The 19,576-nt window shown below is 40.6% G+C and overlaps 1 protein-coding gene and 1 long non-coding RNA gene across 5 annotated transcripts; both read right to left on the reverse strand.

The window, feature by feature from the left end:
• Window positions 1-2,782: 2,782 nt before the first annotated feature.
• On the reverse strand, window positions 2,783-5,625 carry LOC135575010 (uncharacterized). Of its 2 annotated transcripts, XM_065027142.1 has the most exons (10): window positions 5,244-5,625; window positions 4,881-4,951; window positions 4,617-4,793; window positions 4,465-4,526; window positions 4,296-4,382; window positions 4,167-4,208; window positions 3,926-4,098; window positions 3,811-3,846; window positions 3,170-3,713; window positions 2,783-2,889 (listed from the first exon to the last, which is right to left on the reverse strand). In XM_065027142.1, the coding sequence occupies exons 1-7, from the start codon at window positions 5,399-5,401 to the stop codon at window positions 3,943-3,945; spliced, it is 753 nt and encodes a 250-aa protein (XP_064883214.1). In that variant the 5' UTR covers window positions 5,402-5,625; the 3' UTR covers window positions 2,783-2,889; window positions 3,170-3,713; window positions 3,811-3,846; window positions 3,926-3,942. The 2 variants fall into 2 exon arrangements, with proteins under 2 accessions (XP_064883214.1, XP_064883213.1); XM_065027141.1 differs by having other exon boundaries at window positions 3,170-3,846.
• Window positions 5,626-7,557: 1,932 nt separating this feature from the next.
• LOC115142190 (uncharacterized) lies at window positions 7,558-11,173 on the reverse strand. Of its 3 annotated transcripts, XR_003865481.2 has the most exons (4): window positions 8,963-11,161; window positions 8,617-8,787; window positions 8,333-8,499; window positions 7,558-8,210 (listed from the first exon to the last, which is right to left on the reverse strand). It is a non-coding gene; the product is annotated as an uncharacterized LOC115142190 (long non-coding RNA). The 3 variants fall into 3 exon arrangements; XR_003865480.2 differs by having other exon boundaries at window positions 8,333-8,787; window positions 8,963-11,173; XR_003865482.2 differs by having other exon boundaries at window positions 8,333-8,698; window positions 8,963-11,167.
• Window positions 11,174-19,576: the final 8,403 nt, after the last annotated feature.

Consider the following 19,576-nt stretch of genomic DNA (forward strand, 5'->3'; position numbering starts at 1 on the left):
TACAAATCATGCTTTATTGACAGCATGGCCAACGTTGAATGTTCATCATTTTAAATTGGAAAATAGCCCCTTAATGCTAGATTTGGGGCCACACAGCCACTCCACTGAATAGCAAGCTAGTAACTGTTTTGCAATGCTTGCAGAGTTAGGCACTGTCACTGATTCCTTCCAAACCACTCATTGTTGAATTTGAGATTTCCAACTTGTTGTGTAATATTTATGTCCAATGGCAGATGAGCACTGATACGTTTTATCAATAATTTCTCTTCATTATTTCTCTTCATATGACAATGATTAAAAATAATTTATCAGTAGATTGTCTACTTGATTCATGATGACGGCTAGCTAAGATTTTGAAAGTATGATGTTGACATGTTCAGTCCAATCAAAGCTACTGTGGCCAATGACCTTCAGCCTTCTTGGATGGGCACTTCTAATCTAACTCTATGCCAGCACCCAAGGGGCTAGAATGTTCTACCTCTACCCTTAGACTTGGCTGTGATGTAGTGTCCCCATGAATGACAGAACACTGAGCCAATCATGGCGCAACGCTCCGTATTTTCTGCTCGCTTGCCCCATCACCACAGAAAGCACTCAGCTAGGCTGAAACACCTGCATTTTGGAGCTGCCTTACTCATGAAAAGAAAAAAAGAGACCATGTTTGAATGCAGCTTTAAGAACTCAATGATGTATATATTTTCTAACATTGTTTGCAAACTGATATGTGATACGTATTAATGCCAATATAACATACAAAACATTGCATAAAAATGTGGGGCTCAAAATAGGTGGGGCTCTGCAAATAAAACACACTATAATAAAACACATAATACACATTAAACATATTTAAGAAAAGCAATCACATTCTGTAACAAAGTCTCTAATCAATCATTTAAGGTACCAGAATATCTAATTTCGAGGAATTCTGTGTATTGTTCCACACAAGGGGCCAACAAAAAAAAGATCAGATTTCCCCAATTCTGTGGCGACCAAAATAAACTCCAGAGTTAAATTAATATTTAGTTCAGTAACAACAATTCTCAGGTCAATAAACTGCTAAAATATGTATAGGGCATACATTCATTAGCAGGCGATACATGTCATACTTAATCGGTATGTTCTTGGTCAATATTGAAGTGTTGTTATAGCTTGTACCTCTAACACGATTGCCTATGTAAAGTTGAGCCCTGCTGAACAGGGGCCTGTTGCACAAAACTAGGATAAGGGATTAAGCCAGGATATCTTGGTGATCCTGGCTCAATTGATCCGTAATCCGGTTGCACTAAAGATGGATAGGGGGCAGGAGGATATGTTATGGTATAAATTACCATGGAGATTTATTCTGTGGAGCTAGCCTGCTCCAGACCAGGCTAAATTCCAGGATCTATTTAATCTCATCCCTAATGTCAGTCAGCAGTCACCACAAATGGAAACCAATAGTTATTTCACTGCTCACTATACATTGTTATCACATATAACTAGACCCACTGTTATTATTTAAACGTTTGTGATCATTAATTTCAATGATTTTGGATAAAAAATGATTTTTAGATGATGTTGCTATCATTAGATAATTTACAGTTTCCCATAGACTATAAGGCTATATATAAAATGATAGAATATTAGGGCCACAGAGGGAAAAAAACACAAGTCATAATATTGTAACCAGTTGTTTTAAAGGAGGACAGTTGTTAAAATGACAGATGTGGGGCATTTCGTGAAATTGTACTTCAGTATGGTTTCATAAACAAAGACATGCTGATGTGCCAGAATATTAAGTATCACATTGTCATAAGTATCAAAACTGTAAAAACAATATGTAGCTTTTCTGCAGAAAGAACCAGCCTCATAAATTTATGACTTTATCCTTTTTCTTCAGTGTGGCCCTAGTACTCTGTCATATAAACAAATACACATTCCATATGAATATAAAAACACAATGTGTAACATTATGTTCCTTTATTGAATAAGGACAAAACAAAGCAGGTAAACCATCAGCTCCTTTCGAAACTGAAGTCACAGTGACTCTACAAGATGGAAAGCACAGAATCCAAGCATATTATACATACACATTCAAAGGTCTGTATATAACACACCCTGCATGTCTGCACACTAAAATAAATGCAGGACAAATCCATACACATCAACTGAACAGACAAATGAATGGATGCAGTAGCCTCCCTGCAGCCTTGTATTACACACAGTATACCGCACAAACATCATAAAGAGGCCAAATTCGTCAAAAAACGAACCCAAAAAAACCCAAATTCCTCTGCCACCGCAGGACATATTTAACCAAAATTGAAAGCACACATACTAACTAAAATAATTCAACACATATTGGTCCCTCAGCAGCCGACCACTGTCGTCATCAGGAAGATTGCCGGATTGTCCCAGTCCATGGCTGGTGGCACTCTGGGGCCCTCTCCTTCCTCAGGCAGGCCACATTGTGGAGGACAGCACAAGCCACAGTAATATCACATGCCCTAACAGGGCTGACCCTTAATTTGTGAAGGCAGTGAAAGCGTGCCTTCAGGAGGCCAAAGGTCATTTCAACTCTGGCCCTGGTCCTGGCATGGGCATGGTTGTAGGCCTGCTGTGCTTCCTGGGGTCTGTGAAAGGTGTCAGGAGAAAAGGCTGGCAGCCATACCCCTGTCTCCCAGCAACACACCAGAGAATTCACCTGTCAACACAAAATCTCATCATTACTACCTCATAAACACAGTGATATTCTTGACACAGCCATGATGGTTATAAATAGGGGTTGTGTGGCTTACCTTGTGATAGGCACTGATAGATTTCAGAGGCCCGAAAGATTCTGGAGTCATGGACTGAGCCAGGCCATTTTGCCACAACATTGCTGATCACACAGTCAGCATTGCAGACCATCTGAAATCATAAGATGAGGAATATTACACCAATCAATGCACATCACTGGCAATGCAGAGTGTTCGTCAATGGACAATATCAAAAAGTTATGTTCACCTGAACATTAATGCTGTGAAAGGATTTCCTATTCACAAAATCGGCCTCATGGGCACCTGAGGGGCTTTTATCCTTATGTGTGTGCAGTCCACTGCACCAATGACATTGGGGAAACCTGTCACACAAAGTAATGAGTATCCTACTATGTGTTAACAGTTGTCCTGTAATTTGTAGATCCTCTTACCTGCAATCCTATAGAACTCCTCTTTGATGTCACAGAGTCTTCTGTGGCCAGGGAAGGAGATGAAGACATCTGCTAATGCTTTGATAGCCAGACACACACTCCTTATTGTGCGGCAAATTGGGCCTTGTTCAGCATCCCCCACTGAGTACAGGAAGGCTCCACTAGCAAAAAGCGCAAGGCTACACAAACCATTTGCTCCACACTCAGTGCATGGCTCCGTGCAGTGCGGTGCTTAATCCTGGGACCCAGTAGTCTGCATAGATACCTGATGCCATCTGCAGAAAACCTGTATCTTTCATATAGATGGTCATCAGGGAAGGCCAGTGGGTCCAACCGGTCCCTGAAGACCCTTTCTCGCCTGAAGGCTCTCCTCAGCACAAGTGCTTCTTCATCCACCACATCTCGCACGAATGGGCATGCCATTGTCAGAGCAGAAAGGAACACACAATTTTGGGCCTTCATATAGGCTAGTGGCCACACCTGGTGCTGGGGGGTGGGCAAAAGAGGGCGATGCCTTATAACGATGACTTGGTTGTACTGATTGCTGGGAAAATAAAAAAACCTTAGAAAGATGCCACCGTCCTGTGTGCTCACAATAAGAGCTCATATGTCATGGCTCACTTGACTTTACGAGAATATACCTAATTTTTATTTTGAGCTGTGTCATCTTCTTGGAGCTGGGGGAGGAAAGAAAAATAATGATTAATACATTTGTGTTACAGTTAGCATACAGTGTACATTGAAGGCATATCTCACCTCCCTCTCAAGTTTTTTTATTTCAGGTCCAGTTTCCTAATTGTCCTCTTTTTTATTTCGGACTCCAGTGCAAGATTTTCCATCTTTTTCTTCTTGTACTGAATGTCTATGTCTGCCAGTTCTATTTGGCGCCGGAGGTGGTTGCCATACAACTTTCTGATAGCTTGTGAGCTCTGTGAACACAATACAATTAGCGCAGCTGGAATTTGGCAGGATGTGGTGTCCTTTTACTAATACGCACTATGTTGCCAGGCTGGTTTTCCCACTGTATAGCATCTGGGTCCTGTAAAAGAAATTAGATTTTTTGATTTTGATGAGGACTCCTCACCATTGTAGAGTAAATAGTACTTTCACAGTCTTAACATGATACCTCATGCCTTCTGGAATCCAGAGAGATGGTCTCCTCCTCATCATCGTCTCCATCATGTGCTGTTGCTGCTGCACTGGGGCCTTCACCCTATCACATTTAATCGGATTCATATTGAAGCTAGTAGACAAGACATGCCAGGCCTACAGTATGCCTTTGATGGAGTACTCACTGGATCAGCATCGTCTGGTGCTTGTGCTGGTGGCTCTAACAGGAACACAGTGCTGCCAGGCACTGCAAGGCAATAGGTAAACCAAAGTCAGACAGTCCAAATTGATTCAATATGAATGTGGTTGTATCCCATGTAGAGATGGAAGGACATACCTTGAATGAAGCGGGTGGCATCTTGGGAGGAACCTATGCTCGTCTCTTTCCCCCCAGGGATCCCCTCTAAGACGGGCCTGCCTTTATTTAGCTCCAAGGCCATGTCCTCTGCTGGGGTAAGGTCAGCCTTTGGTGACCCACCACCCGTGCCTTGTCTGTGGGTATTCTTTTTCACTGCTAAAACAGTACAGACAATGTGTGAGCAGGCACCTTCTGGGTACAATATATGATTGTGCTTTGTTAAATATTAGTCAGGGACCATACCATTCTGCAGAATGTTCTTGTATTTGATTTTGACCTGCTGCCATGTCCGTTTTGGCCCGTTCATGTTTAATCTACACACACACACACACACACACACACACATTTAATGGAGTCACACTGCAAAAAATTACTTGGTATTTTTGTCTTGTTTTCAGTAAAAATATCAAAAAATGTATCATAGCTTTATACAGTGTGATGGAGTTACTTTACACAATTTCACTCATATCTGCAGTGTATTTCAATTAAAATTTAACTGTTTCATAATTACAGTACAACTGCATTTTTGGAGATGTGAATTAAATATTTGAATTGTAATTGTGATGTTTCAGCGGAGCGGTGAGTGTGTAATTGTGCACTACTTACGCATTCAGGCGGTCTGCAATACTTTGCCACGCTTTTTCTCTTTGCTTTATCACTGTGGCGGTGTTGCCTTTCTTCTTAATTATATCTTTTACCTCCTCGTATGCCTCCATGAGGATTTGTGCTTCCGACGGGGAAAAGTACGCGGCTCTAGTTGCCATGGTAAATCAGTTAATCTGTGATCTGTGGCGGGGTCTATTTGAGTGAGCCGTGAGCGCGCACCTATCCAGGATTGGTTTCACCTGGCTTAATGAATCCGTGTCTGCTCATCCTGGCTTGGTCTTTGTGCAACCAATTAAGCCTGGACGCACATGTTTTGGCTTCATTGAGCTCAGCTGAGTCATTTATCCCGGATGTCTTAATTCTACTTTTGTGCAACAGGCCCCAGGTCCCGTATTTATGGCAACAGCGACGTTTGCTAGTAAAGCTCGCAATTGTTTGTATTATTACAATTAGAGGAAATAACTTGTAAAAGAGGGAGAATGGGAAACATGCACTTCAAAGTTCGAACAGACATCTCTCTCTCTCTCCGTATTTTGGGTCACTGCTGGGTTTTTCCGGCACGGTTACGTCGCCTGACGTTGATACTCCTTTGTAGGAAGGTTATCATGTGATCCTCTGAACAAGTCTTTGTTCTTTCCTAAGTAGTTCGAAATACATATTATATTTGTGCTTGATTTATTTGATAAAGAAGGAAATATACTCTCTTATAGAAAGTTCTTAGAAACATATAACTTCCCAATACACTGTAAAGAATTTAATTCTATATTCAAAGCAATACCTTCAGGATTTACTCAATTCATGAAATCTCATTTGTGTTTTGGCGAACATGTCACGATAGATGCACAATTTATGTTAGAAGGGTTCCCCCTGCTGGATAAGAAATGTAATAAACATTCATAAGTTAACTTTTTCACTCCAAGAACAAGATCTTTCCTAGAGGGAAATTCTTCTGGAACGCTCATATTACTGAAATTGAATGGAAGAATGCTTGGTTGCTCTCTCACAAATTGTGTATATCAAATAAAGTAAAAAAAATGCACTTTAAAATCTTGCACAAAATATACCCTTGCAATAACTTGGAATTCATGGATTTAGAGGACATATGCCTTTTCTGTGATAAAGAAGGATAAACTATTATACACATTTTTCATGAGTTTGACTGTGAAGTTAGTTTGGAGCAAGTAAAATTTTTACATTTGTAATCTAATCAATAAGACCCATGTATTTACAATGAAAGATCTAATGTCATCATTTAAATGAAAACAAAATCACTGAGTTAGTCGTTCGTTTCTTAATTCTCTCTGGTAAATTGTATATACACAAAAACAAATATTAGAAATCTGTCCCTAAATGCAATATAATTTTACTCAATAAAAAAACCCACTGTGTTCTTACAACTCTATCATAAGTTTATGCAACTGTAAACCCTTTACTGTTACTGTTTTTGTAACAGTGGTTTTGGCTTTATTTGCATCTGTGTTTAGGGCTTCACCCATGTTTGGACCTGTTACGTTGTAGAGGACATTAAAGCTTGTTTTCCCGTTTACTTTTGCTCTCTGCGTCTGACTCCACACCCATCACTCACTACACGTTACACTTAGCCTATTATAGGCCTGTAATTAACTGCTCAAAGAAGATGGCCTCATTATCGCATAGGCCTATAATAGCCCTGTATTGCGTAGACTATTTGAAGGTCAGTTGGCAATATAATAAGCTATAACCCAATAAGTTGTTCCCTGTTAAAAATGGTAACAGGAGCCCTGCTCGGCCTAAATAGTGAAACACAGTAGCAGCCCTTTCAAAACGCTCTGTTTCTTCATGACACCCCTCACGCAGGTCCACTGATGTGGGAACTTGCCTACATATTCAATTATAATGATTTGATTTTCAAAATGCAATATTCCCATCACTTTTGATGATTGTTTTCTCATTCCTCACAATAAAATCACTAGGGCTACTAAAGTGTCCTTCATCAGGCAGTAAGCTTAAACAGGACACGTGACCTACCATTTGAAATGATGGTGTATGGTACAATGTACTGCTGAAGTATATGGATTGGGCAACAGTACATTCCACTCAATATCAGATTTTCATTGATACACCGTTAACTGATATAAAGTCAAACATAAACACGATTGATAGGCTATAGTTAGATTTGGCAAGTGACATTTTAGAAAGGTGATGTTGTACTTACAATGCTGCAAGGGGCAGCAATAGCTTACAGCATGCGGCACCAACACTTTTTATTACGTCAAAACAATTCATTCATACTGTGTCATAAACTGACACACACACACACACACACCCACAGCTGTTAGTGCTTAATGCATTTATTTATCAAGACCTTTACTTTCTTTATTTATTTTAGCAGACCCATTGAGACCTAGGACTCTTTTGCAACTCAAAACACAAAAAAATCATAATCCCAGCAGCATAGAAAATATATAGATATTTTTAATCATGAAGAACAACCACATTCCTCAGTAAAGGGATCCTCAACCAACATTCTGAGTTGCTGATGATGTCGCCATAGTCTAGGACCGGAAGGGGAGGAGGTGAGGAGAGGAAACATGGCAACAAATCTCCACTAGACCATCATCAGGCAAAATACATTTCCCTGGATGCGTTCAGAAGACAAGGGGTCAGGGGTCAATGTTGGAACCCTGGCTGCTCATGAGGGAGGTGGTGGCAGCCTTCCCCCTCTCCTGCGGGAGAGAGAGAGTCCGAGAGAACGAGGGCGGGGTGGTGTATGAATTCAGAAAGCATAGCAGTCACCATCTGAGCTCTCAGCAATAGGACTTCTATCTTCATCTGAGTTTTCATTTGCATCAGAGTCATTAAAAATAGCCCCTTCTCCCAGAATCAGCTTTTGATAGGTGTTCCTGGTGTTGTCTTGGTCTTGTGTCAGTTCACTCAATCTTCTCTTCAGGAGGAAGATTCCTCCCTCTGACAACTCCACTGCATTGCCTGAAAATCATATGTAAAAAGCAGTACATTATTTACAATTCCACTACACAAAATAATGTGGAGGGTATATGTAAAAGCAAGACAAAAAGTTCAGTCCAAAAATAGTATAAACCTCAACTCACTCTGATCTTGCAGCTGTATGGACAGTGCCTCCAGAGTTCCCGCTGCTCTTTGTAGGCTCCCCAGTGCCTCTTCATCTCCTGCACCAGGATCCTCTCTTCCTCCTGCAGTCCGTTCACCAACATCAGTCTGTCGAAGATGGCCTTTTTGATGGCAAGATGGCTGTTGCCTGTGAGATGTAAACTCGCAGAGGTATATAGTAGAACAACAGCAATGATTGCAGCCTACACTGAAGGTAAAATTTCAGTCACAATAGATACTGTACCTTCTGTAATCATAAACTTACTGGTGCGAGGTCTCACCCGTGGCCACAAAAAGTTGTCAGTATTGAGCAGCTCATCCACTGTGGGGAGCCTAAACTCTGCCTACTGTGTGGGAAGTTGAACAATGGCAGTTGTCAAGGCTGCCTTGTCCTCAACAATTTTTCTCAGAATCTGATGCCTTCTCTTGTTGCCGTCTGAATAAAAAGGGCTGATTAGACTGACTGTAGATTTAGATATATTACATGACAATACGTTACAGAGCTACTTTAGAGGCACTGATTTGTGAATGACTAATGCATCTTCTTTCACAAATCAGTTTTACTGCTTGATTTCTAATGTGTTTGAGGTCATATTGTTGTTGGGGCTTACCTGTTAAATGGTAGAGGTAGTGTTTCCTCTGTTTCACAATGAGGTAATGCCCCTCAATCTTCTTCTGGAGATGCCCTGTCTGACTATCCTGAAGGTTGGCTGTCAAACATAGGACAAGTTACAAACATGACTCCACTGACATCAATACAATTATGAAGTTGAGAGACAGAGAAACATTCACTTTTCTACATGTTGGATTCTGGCTTGAAATATAGTTATTCCTGTCATCATATTAGAATGTATTGATGACTTTACATGTATAAGAAATGTATATGTTAGGGGACAATTGAGAGTTAATAGGAACTGTGTGCATGGAAAGTTACTGAGTGAGGCAAGGGGATGTGAAGAATTTTCATTTTCTGTTCAAATATTAATATTCTGCTGAATATTGATATTTCTAAGGAAGGAGACAAAGGGGAGCAGTCTAGTTTCACTTCCTGATAAGGCACGCCAGTTGCTGAGAAACTAGGGCAATGAGGGAAGTGGAACTCAACTCGAGATAAAGTTAGCAGTTGAAGAGAGAAGACACTGCTTAAAGTCAAATATTTTAGTATGATTCACTTGAAAAATTAGAACCTGTTGGTAACATAGTATGGGATAGGACTGTAGTCAGATGGTTTTCGGGGTGGGCCATATGCTCTATTTGTTCAGAACCGAACATACTTTCAGGTCACTGCTGGACCTCAGCAACCCACTCCTGAAGCACAGCTTCGTTTATGTCCAGCTTTTCCTACATCAAGATGACTTGTACAAATATTAAAAAGCTGAGCCAGGATTGCAGAAAGAATATTAGACATGTATAAATAGATAAACAATAATGAGAAAGCAGGTCAAATATATATTTTTTATGAAAGCCCCCCCCCCCCCAATACCTTCATATATATCTTTACCAACATGCAATCCATGTTGGCAAACGTCCTCTTATTCTAGCCCATTGCCAGTTGTGTGATAAAATATGTGCGCACTGTTGGAAAAACATCTTCAGTCAGTTATTCTAATAAATTACTACTGTGTGCCTAACCAATCAACATAAAAACTGCCATTTCAGTCAAGTGTAAGATTTTAAAAAACAACAACAATAACATCATTAACATAGCATAACATAATATCGTCATAGCATCATCAAGTAAGCCCAAAAGTAAATGTCCTTCACTGTAAGCTTCTCCCTTCAGCAGTAACATGTGTCCAAGAAAATGTTCTGCTTTGGGGCAGTTTATTTGGTTTCCATATGTCAATGTTTCAGTTTTTCCGGGGTGGGGTAGTTAGCCCCAAGCCCAACCTCCGACATGGAGGACCATGGACTGCTTTGTCTGCCTCCTACCCTTTAACCTGGCCGGCTTGGTTGCACCTGCCGGGGCTATAAACCCCCTTCCGGCTTAGCACTCAGGGTAATTGAGGTACACAAGTCTCTCCACCGTGGCATGGAGAGGGGCAATTAGTTTGATCTTCTTAATTGAAGTGTGCTGGAGCTAAAATATGAAGACCACTTAATAGTTAAACATTATTAAGGGAATTATGTTGCAATCTTTAACCTTCTTCAGCATTTGTTATGTTATAATAATACACTTATCAGCCTTGGACATGCACTTTGTCGTGACAGCAGCTCTGATTATAAAACTACTCACCTGCTCGACTATAATATAATGCCAAAATGAACAAATATATAAATATTTTAATGTTACATTCATTCTATTCTTTTAAAAAGCATTACAGTGTCCTTTCTACATAACACAAAAACCGTCATGAAGGAAAACAATTACCTCACAAGCCCGTTCATGCGCCTTCGCATGCATAATATTATTTGACCCTGCTGGTCATCTGTGAAAATTTGAACATCTTGGCCATGTTCTGTTATAATCTCCACCCACCTGGCCACCCCTCATAGCCTGGTTCCTCTCTAGGTTTCTTCCTAGGTTCTGGCCTTTCTAGGGAGTTTTTCCTAGCCACTGTGCTTCTACACCTGCATTGCTTGCTGTTTGGGGTTTTAGGCTGGGTTTCTGTACAGCACTTTGTGACATCAGCTGACATAAGAAGGGCTTTATAAATACATTTGATTGATTGATGGATAACAGATAGGAGAGGGTGCATTTTTAGAAGCTCCCCCGACTCTGGACAAGCCTGCACAACTTTCTGCAAATATGGCCAGTATTTGCATGCTACATCGCAGCAGAAAAAGCCCACCATGCCAGGAGAAGACAACTCCTTCTGCAAGTACATTGCGTAGGCATACAGTATATCTTGCCTCTGTACATGTTGAGGGCCTTGAGGAGCACACTGTGTTGGCAAACTGCTATCTCAATGCCCTCCTCATCTACTTTGGCAGATGATTTTCCTGACGTCTCTTTGGCCGCTGTCCAGTCTGACGTGCCACACACTCCTTTGCCTGGCGTATACAACATGAAAATCACGGTGAAGTGCCGAGATTAACTGAAAACAAACAACATCTAAACTGGGTGACATTAAAGCTATGTTATAGAAGCTGTGAGAATAATTACATGGTTGGTCTTTGTATGGACATGTTTGATGAAGGATGACATCATCGTCTTTCGCCTGGAAGATACCATAAGACATTCCTAGTTAAATAAAGGTTAAATAGAAACTTTAAAAATAGTATAAGCCCTTCTCAATACAAAATAGAAAGTGAGACTGCAAGATTACATGACAAAATTATACATCAAACCAAAACATTGAGGTATGGCAAGTAGCCTAGAGGTTAGAGAGGTGGGTTGCTTGTTCAAATCCCAGACATCTGACGTGTTTCTCCAACCTCTGTGTGTGTGTGTGTGTGTGTGTGTGTGTCTCAGAGGGGATTGGATACAGCAAAAAGACAAATTACTGTCCCACAATCTTTTTTTTCATAGAAAATGACATTCTAGTTTAAACCATCTGCAATTTAACATCACAAAAATCGGCAACCTAAGGCACGAGTGCCAGCATTGGTGAAGTGAAATGACAATAATAACCTGTTTTAAAAACATTCTAAAAAATGTAAACGGAAAGTGGTGTGCGCATTTATATTCCCCCTTTGCTATGAAGCCCCTAAATAAGATCTGGTGCAACCAATTACATTCAGAGGCCACATAATTAGTTAAATGAAGTCCATCTGTGTGCAATCTAAGTGTCACATGATATGTCACATGATCTCAGTATATTTACAACTGTTCTGAAAGGCCCCAGAGTCTGCAACACCACTAAGCAAGGGGCTCTCCAAACAGGTCAGGGAAAATATTGTGGAGAAGTACAGATCAGGGTTGGGTAATAAAAAAATATCAGAAACTTTGAACATCCCACGGAGCACCATTAAATCCATTATTAAAACATGGAAAGAATATGGCACCACATCAAACCTGCCAAGAGAGGGCCACCCACCAAAACTCATGGACCAGGCAAGGAGGGCATTAATCAGAGAGGCAACAAAGAGACCTAAGATAACCCTGAAGGACATGCAAAGCTCCACAGCGGAGATTGGAGTACACTCCACAGAGCTGGGCTTTATGGAATAGTGGCCAGAAAAAAAGCCATTGCTTTAAGATAAAAATAAGCAAATATGTTTGGTGTTTGCCAAAGGCAGGTGGGACACTCCCCAAACATATGGAAGAAGGTACTCTGGTCAGATGAGACTAAAATTGAGCTTTTTGGCCATCAAGGAAAATGCTATGTCTGGCGCAAACCCAACACTTATCGCCCTGAGAACATATCCCATGGTGGTGGCAGAAAATTCTTGAGGGGAAACCTGTTTCAGAGGTTCACCTTCCAGCAGGACAATGACCCTGAACATACTGCTAAGGCAGTGGTGGTTTAAGGGGAAACATTTTTAAATGTTTTGGAATGGCCTAGTCAAAGACCTCAATCCAATTGAGAATCTGTGGTATGACTTAAAGATTGCTGTACACCAGTGGAACCCTTCCAACTTCAAGGAGCTGGAGCAGTTTAGCCTTTTTTTTTTTAACCTTTATTTAACTAGGCAAGTCAGTTAAGAACAAATTCTTATTTTCAATGACGGCCTAGGAACAGTGGGTTAACTGCCTTGTTCAGGGGCAGAACGACAGATTTTTTACCTTGTCAGCTCGGGGTTTGATCTTGCAACCTTTCGGTTACTAGTCCAACACTCTAACCAGTGGCTAGATGTACCAAGCTTAGAGAGACATACCCCAAGAGACTTGCAGCTGTAATTGCTGCAAAAGGTAGCTCTACAAAGTATTGACTTTGGGGCGGGGGGGTGAATAGTTATGCATGCTCAATTCTTCTGTTTTTTTGTCTTATTTTTGTCTTAAATGTTGTGTAAATCAAATGACACAACCCCCCCCAAAAATAAATTTTAATTCCAGATTGTAAGGCAACAAAAAGGAAAGATGCCAAGGAGGGTGAATATTTCGCAAGCCACGGTGTGCATAACTATGTGGTTTTAATTCAAATTATCTTTGGTTCTTCTTATTTTGGAACTAATATAACGTGTATTTGTTTTCAACACATGAAACCTAAGAGTTCATGCATGCAAGACAGAGGCTTAGGTTACAGTCAATTGGTCTGAGGATTTGAAAGCTTTATAGCACTACTTTGTATTTAATCCCACATTGAAATGAAAGCCAGAGAGCCAGCTAAACTTTGTCAGTATATTGCAACTGCATTTGGTACTAGCTAGAAATGTCATAACAAGGTAGTCATATGCTGCCTGACAAGTTGAATGACTCTAGCCTTGATAAGGATCTTACTTATTTGGGTTGTTGTGTTTAGCATGATTTCCTTAGGGTCAAACGATCTGGCTTCAAGTCCACCTCTGGTTAATACCCCCTCCTACCATTTGCTACTCTAATGAGCAGTAGGATAGTGTATGAGGGTCAAAAGCATGTCCTGTTAAGGCATGAGGGATTTGAGATAGAGAAGCACAGGTTGTGTTTTCTGAACCGAGGAAGTAGTGTTACGATCCTAGCCTTGATAAGTCTGTTAAGAAATTCCCCAAGGGAGATCTCAGTCTTGGCATCTCCCTTGGAGTTCCTTTAGGGCAGGGTTTCCCAAACCTCTCCTCGGGCCACTCCAGATGTTGAACATTTTTGTTTTAACCCTTAACTGGCACACATGGTTAAATTAGTCGACTAATTAAATCAGCTGTGGCAGTTTAGGATTAAAACAAAATGTCTCCCTAGTGGTGCAGTGGTCTAATGCAGTGCTAGCTGCGTTACTACAGATCAAAATCAAATTTTATTTGTCACATACGTGTTTAGCAAGTTTTATTGTGGGTGTAGCGAAAAACGTGTGTTTTTAGCTTAAACAGTGCAGTAATATCTAACAAGTAATATCTAAGAATTTCAGAAAATTACACACAATACAAACAAATATAAAATAAAGGAATGTAATTATGAAAACAAATATTTACGCGAGCAATGTCAGAGTGGCATAGACTAAGATACAGTAGAATAGGATAGAATACAGTTGAAGTCGGAAGTTTACTGTCACGAAAGTCGTCTTGAAAATGACCGGACCAAGGTACAGCGTGGTGAGCGTACATTTTCCTTTATTTTTAAATATCGCCAACAAAACAACAAAAACGACCATGAAGCTACGTAAGGCTATACATGCATTAAACGAAGACAACAATCCACAAATGAGAAAAGGAACACAGGCTGCCTAAGTATGATTCCCAATCAGAGACAATGATAGACAGCTGTCCCTGATTGAGAATCATACCCGGCCAAAAACAAAGAATCAGAAAGCATAGACTTTCCCACCCGAGTCACACCCTGACCAAACAAACATAGAAAATAAAAGGATCTCTACGGTCAGGGCGTGACATTCACATACACTTAGGTTGGAGTCATTAAAATGCACACATTTATTGTCAACAAACTATAAATATAAATAAAAAATATAAAACTATACATTTGGCTATAAATTTGTCTTTTGGGACATCTACTTTGTGCATGACACAAGTAATTATTCCAAAAATTGTTTACAGACAGATTATTTTACTTATAATTCACTGTATCACAAGTCCAGTGGGTCAGAAGTTTACATACACTAAGTTGACTGTGACTTTAAACTACTTCGAAAATTCCTGAAAATGATGTCAAGGCTTTAGAAGCTTCTGATAGGCTAATTGACACAATTTGAGTCAATTGGAGGTGTACCTGTGTATGTATTTCAAGGCCTATTTTCAAACTCAGTGCCTCTTTGCTTGACATCATGGGAAAATCAAAAGAAATCAGCCAAGGCCTCAGAAAAAACAATTGTAGACCTCCAAGTCTGGTTCATCCTTGGGAAATGCCTGAAGGTACTGCGTTCATCTTTACAAACAATAGTATGTTAGTATGAACGCCATGGGACGACGCAGTCGTCATACCGCTCATGAAGGAGACTCGTTCTGTCTCCTAGAGATGAACGTATTTGGTGCGAAAAGTGCAAATCAATCCCAGAACAACAACAAAGGACCTTATGAAGATGCTGGAGGAAACAGGTACAAAAGTATATAAATCCACAGTAAAACAAGTTTTATATCGACATAACCTGAAAGGCCGCTCAGCAAGAAAGAAGCCACTGCTCCAAAACCGCCATAAAAAAAGACTTTGCAACTGGATATGTGGACAAAGATCATACTTTTTGGAGAAATGTCTTCTGGTCTGATGAAACAAGAACAGAACTGTTTGGCCATAACGATCATCGTTATGTTTGGAGAATTAAGGGGGATGCTTGCAAGCCGAAGAACACCATCCCAACCGTGAAGCACGGGGGTGGCAGCATCATGTTGGGGGGGTGCTTTGCTGCAGGAGGGACAGGTGCACTTCACAAAATAGATGGCATCATGAGGAAGGAAAATGATGTGGATATTTTGAAGCAACATCTCAAGACATCAGTCTGGAAGTTAAAGCTTGTTCACAAATGTGTCTTCCAAATGGACAATGACCCCAAGCATACTTCCAAAGTTGTGGCAAAATGGCGTAAGGACAACAAAGTCAAGGTATTGGAGTGGCCATCACAAAGCCCTGACCTCAATCCTATAGAAAATTTGTGGGCAGAACTGAAAAAGTGTGTGCGAGCAAGGAGGACTACAAACCTGACCCAGTTACACCAGCTCTGTCAGGAGGAATGGGCCAAAATTCACCCAACGTATTATGGGAAGCTTGTGGAAGGCTACGCAAAATGTTTGACCCAATTTGAACAATTTCAAGGCAATGCTACCAAATACTAATTGAGTGTAGGTAAACTTCTGACCCACTGTGAATGTGATGAAAGAAATAAAAGCTGAAATAAATAATGCTCTCTACTATTATTCTGACATTTCACATTCTTAAAATAAAGTGGTGATCCTAACTGACCTAAAACATGGAATTCTTACTCGGATTAAATGTCAGGAATTGCAAAAAAAAGTTTAAATGTATTTGGCTAAGGTATATGTAAACTTCTGACTTCAACTGTACATATGAGATGAGTAATGCAACACATGTAAATGTTATTAAAGGATGCTCTCAATTTTGCATCTGTTAAAGTTTGAGGGTTTTAGGTGCCTCCTGAGGTTGAAGAGATCCTGGTTTGATCTCAGGCTGTGTCGCAGTCGGCCACGACCGAGATACCCATGAGACAGCGTACAATTGGCCCAGCGTCGTCCGGGTTAGGGGAGGGTTTGGCCGGCCTTGTTTTCTTTGTCACATCGCGCTCTAGCGACTCCTTTGGTGGGCCAGGAGTCGCCATGTGTGTGAAATTGCCTCTGAAACACTGGTGCGGCTGGCTTCCGGGTTAAGCGAGCATTGTGTCAAGAAGCAATGCGGCTTGGCGTGGTCGTGTTTTGTAGGACGCACGGCTCTCGACCTTTGCCTCTCCCGAGTCTGTACGGGAGTTGCAGCGATGAGACAAGATTGTAACTACCAATTGGATATCACGAAAAAGGTGTAAAAAAAAGTTAAACTTCTCAGGTGGCCGGTGGAGAAAGCCTGTTTTAGGGTCAGATGGCCCAGGGTAAAGCTCTATTTCGGGTGATACTCATCCCCGCCATTAGCTGCAATTTGGTCACCTCTTCCGGGAAGGTCCATGTCCATGACTTTGATGACAATAATATACAATTAACATGAGGCAGCCAAGACTGGCATATGTTATCTATTTAGAAAAAATAGTTACACTTTTCATGCGTAAACAGACACACAACTAAATAGGTACATAACACTTACCATGTCTTGAGGCCTTAGACCTTTTGTCACGTTCTGACCTTTATTTCCTTTGTTTTGTCTTTATTTAGTATGGTCAGGGCGTGAGTTGGGGTGGGTAGTCTATGTTTTTGTTTCTATGTTTGGTTTCTGTTTCGGCCTAGTATGGTTCTCAATCAGAGGCAGGTGTCGTTAGTTGTCTCTGATTGAGAATCATACTTAGGTAGCCTGGGTTTCACTGATGGTTTGTGGGTGTTTGTTTTCTGTGTCAGTGTTTGTGCCACACGGGACTGTTTTGGTTCGTTTATATTCACTTTATTGTTTTTGTATTTCATAGTGTTCAGTCTTTTCTATTAAAACATGGACAGTTACCACGCTGCATATTGGTCCGATCCTTGCTACACCTCTTTAGACAATGAGGAGGAAATCTACCGTTACACCTTTTATGTCCGGGTCTTTGGTGAATTATGTTTCCTTTGCTGTCCCTCTCTATCCATTGCGACCTGTACGCTCTCGTTGGCTGGCCCTCGCTTCATACTCGTCGCCAAACCCACTGGCTCCATGTCATCTACAAGACCCTGCTAGGTAAAGTCCCCCCTTATCTCAGCTCGCTGGTCACCATAGCATCTCCCACCTGTAGCACACGCTCCAGCAGGTATATCTCTCTAGTCACCCCCAAAACCAATTCTTTTTTTGGCCGCCTCTCCTTCCAGTTCTCTGCTGCCAATGACTGGAACGAACTACAAAAATCTCTTAAATTGGAAACACTTATCTCCCTCACTAGCTTTAAGCACCAACTGTCAGAGCATCTTACAGATTACTGCACCTGTACATAGCCCACCTATAATTTAGCCCAAACAACTACCTCTTTCCCAACTGTATTTAATTTATTTATTTATTTTGCTCCTTTGCACCCCATTATTTTTATTTCTACTTTGCACATTCTTCCATTGCAAAACTACCATTCCAGTGTTTTACTTGCTATATTGTATTTACTTTGCCACCATGGCCTTTTTTGCCTTTACCTCCCTTCTCACCTAATTTGCTCACATTGTATATAGACTTGTTTTTTTTTTTTTTTTTTTTTTTGTATTATTGACTGTATGTTTGTTTTACTCCATGTGTAACTCTGTGTCGTTGTATGTGTCGAACTGCTTTGCTTTATCTTGGCCAGGTCGCAATTGTAAATGAGAACTTGTTCTCAACTTGCTTACCTGGTTAAATAAAGGTGAAATAAAAATAAAATAAAAATCCATTGGACAGTGGCAGGAGCAGGTGACTGTCGCTTTGCAGCTCGCTCCTTCTGATCCTAAAGTATTTATTAAAATCAAACACAGAATGGGAATCTGTCTGTGATTAAAATTACAACACAACAACATTGTGGTATGTACCCACAATTCCACGGCCCTAAAAATACACTGGGGAAATGTGAAGAAATATCACTTACAGCAAGCTACATGTTGAAATTGTAATGCTGTTTTCATGTTGAAATTGTAATGCAGTGTTCTCGAAGTGCCTCCTCAAATTTCACCTCTGCCTCATCCTGCTCTTTGCTCAAGCTCATTTCTCTATTTGTTTGAACATAAACAATAGTGCATGTTAACGTAAGAAAAACAAGTACCAAAATGTGTGATCATATACTGTGAGACACAATTACAAATTCTTATTTTCAATGACGGCCTAGGAACAGTGGTTTAACTGCCTTGTTAAGGGGCAGAATGACAGATATCTTTTTTTTTCAGCTTGGGGATTTGATCTTCCAACCTCCCAGTAACTAGTCCAATGCTCTAACCACTAGGCTACTCTGCCACCCAAATTATATGCACTGTGTATGTATATTCTTTCCAGTGCGTCCGGAAAGTATTCAGACCCCTTAAATATTTCCACATTGTGTTACGTTACAGCCTTATTCTAAAATGTATTTAAAAAATGTTTCCTCATCAATCTACACATTATACCCCATGATGACAAATCCAAAACAGGTTTTTAGACATCAATCTCAGAGGATGGGACAATTTGCTTTGTCCTCTAGTTGTAAAATGAGTATAGCAGGTGTCTACAAAGGGGTGAGGAACACATTGATGCAGACAGGTGGCGCTAGTTTGTTCTGACCCTAATAAACCGGTCAACATTAGGACATGGCAGGTCCTCTCCACTATGGTGACTGTGTAGATATCACATAGACGGTACAGAAAATCATCTTTGTAGATACCATTCTGACTGTATAACCTCATGGCTCATGATCTCTCGTGTCATATCTCAACACATCTGCGTCAGAGGCTTGACATCATCATTTTGATTGTGACCATCGGGAGGGGTTACATCAGAGAAATTGGGATTGCTATAGATGCAATCCCTGGGGAACCAGTTCATATGAGTCATACCAAACTGTCAGTACTTATTGTGACATCGACATACACAGCTGAGCTGTTCTTGTCTCTAATTACTCTGTATTATGTCATCCTTCATGTTTTGTGTGGAC

This window comes from Oncorhynchus nerka, linkage group LG14 (assembly GCF_034236695.1).
Source record: "Oncorhynchus nerka isolate Pitt River linkage group LG14, Oner_Uvic_2.0, whole genome shotgun sequence".
Taxonomy (NCBI): Eukaryota; Metazoa; Chordata; class Actinopteri; order Salmoniformes; family Salmonidae; genus Oncorhynchus; species Oncorhynchus nerka.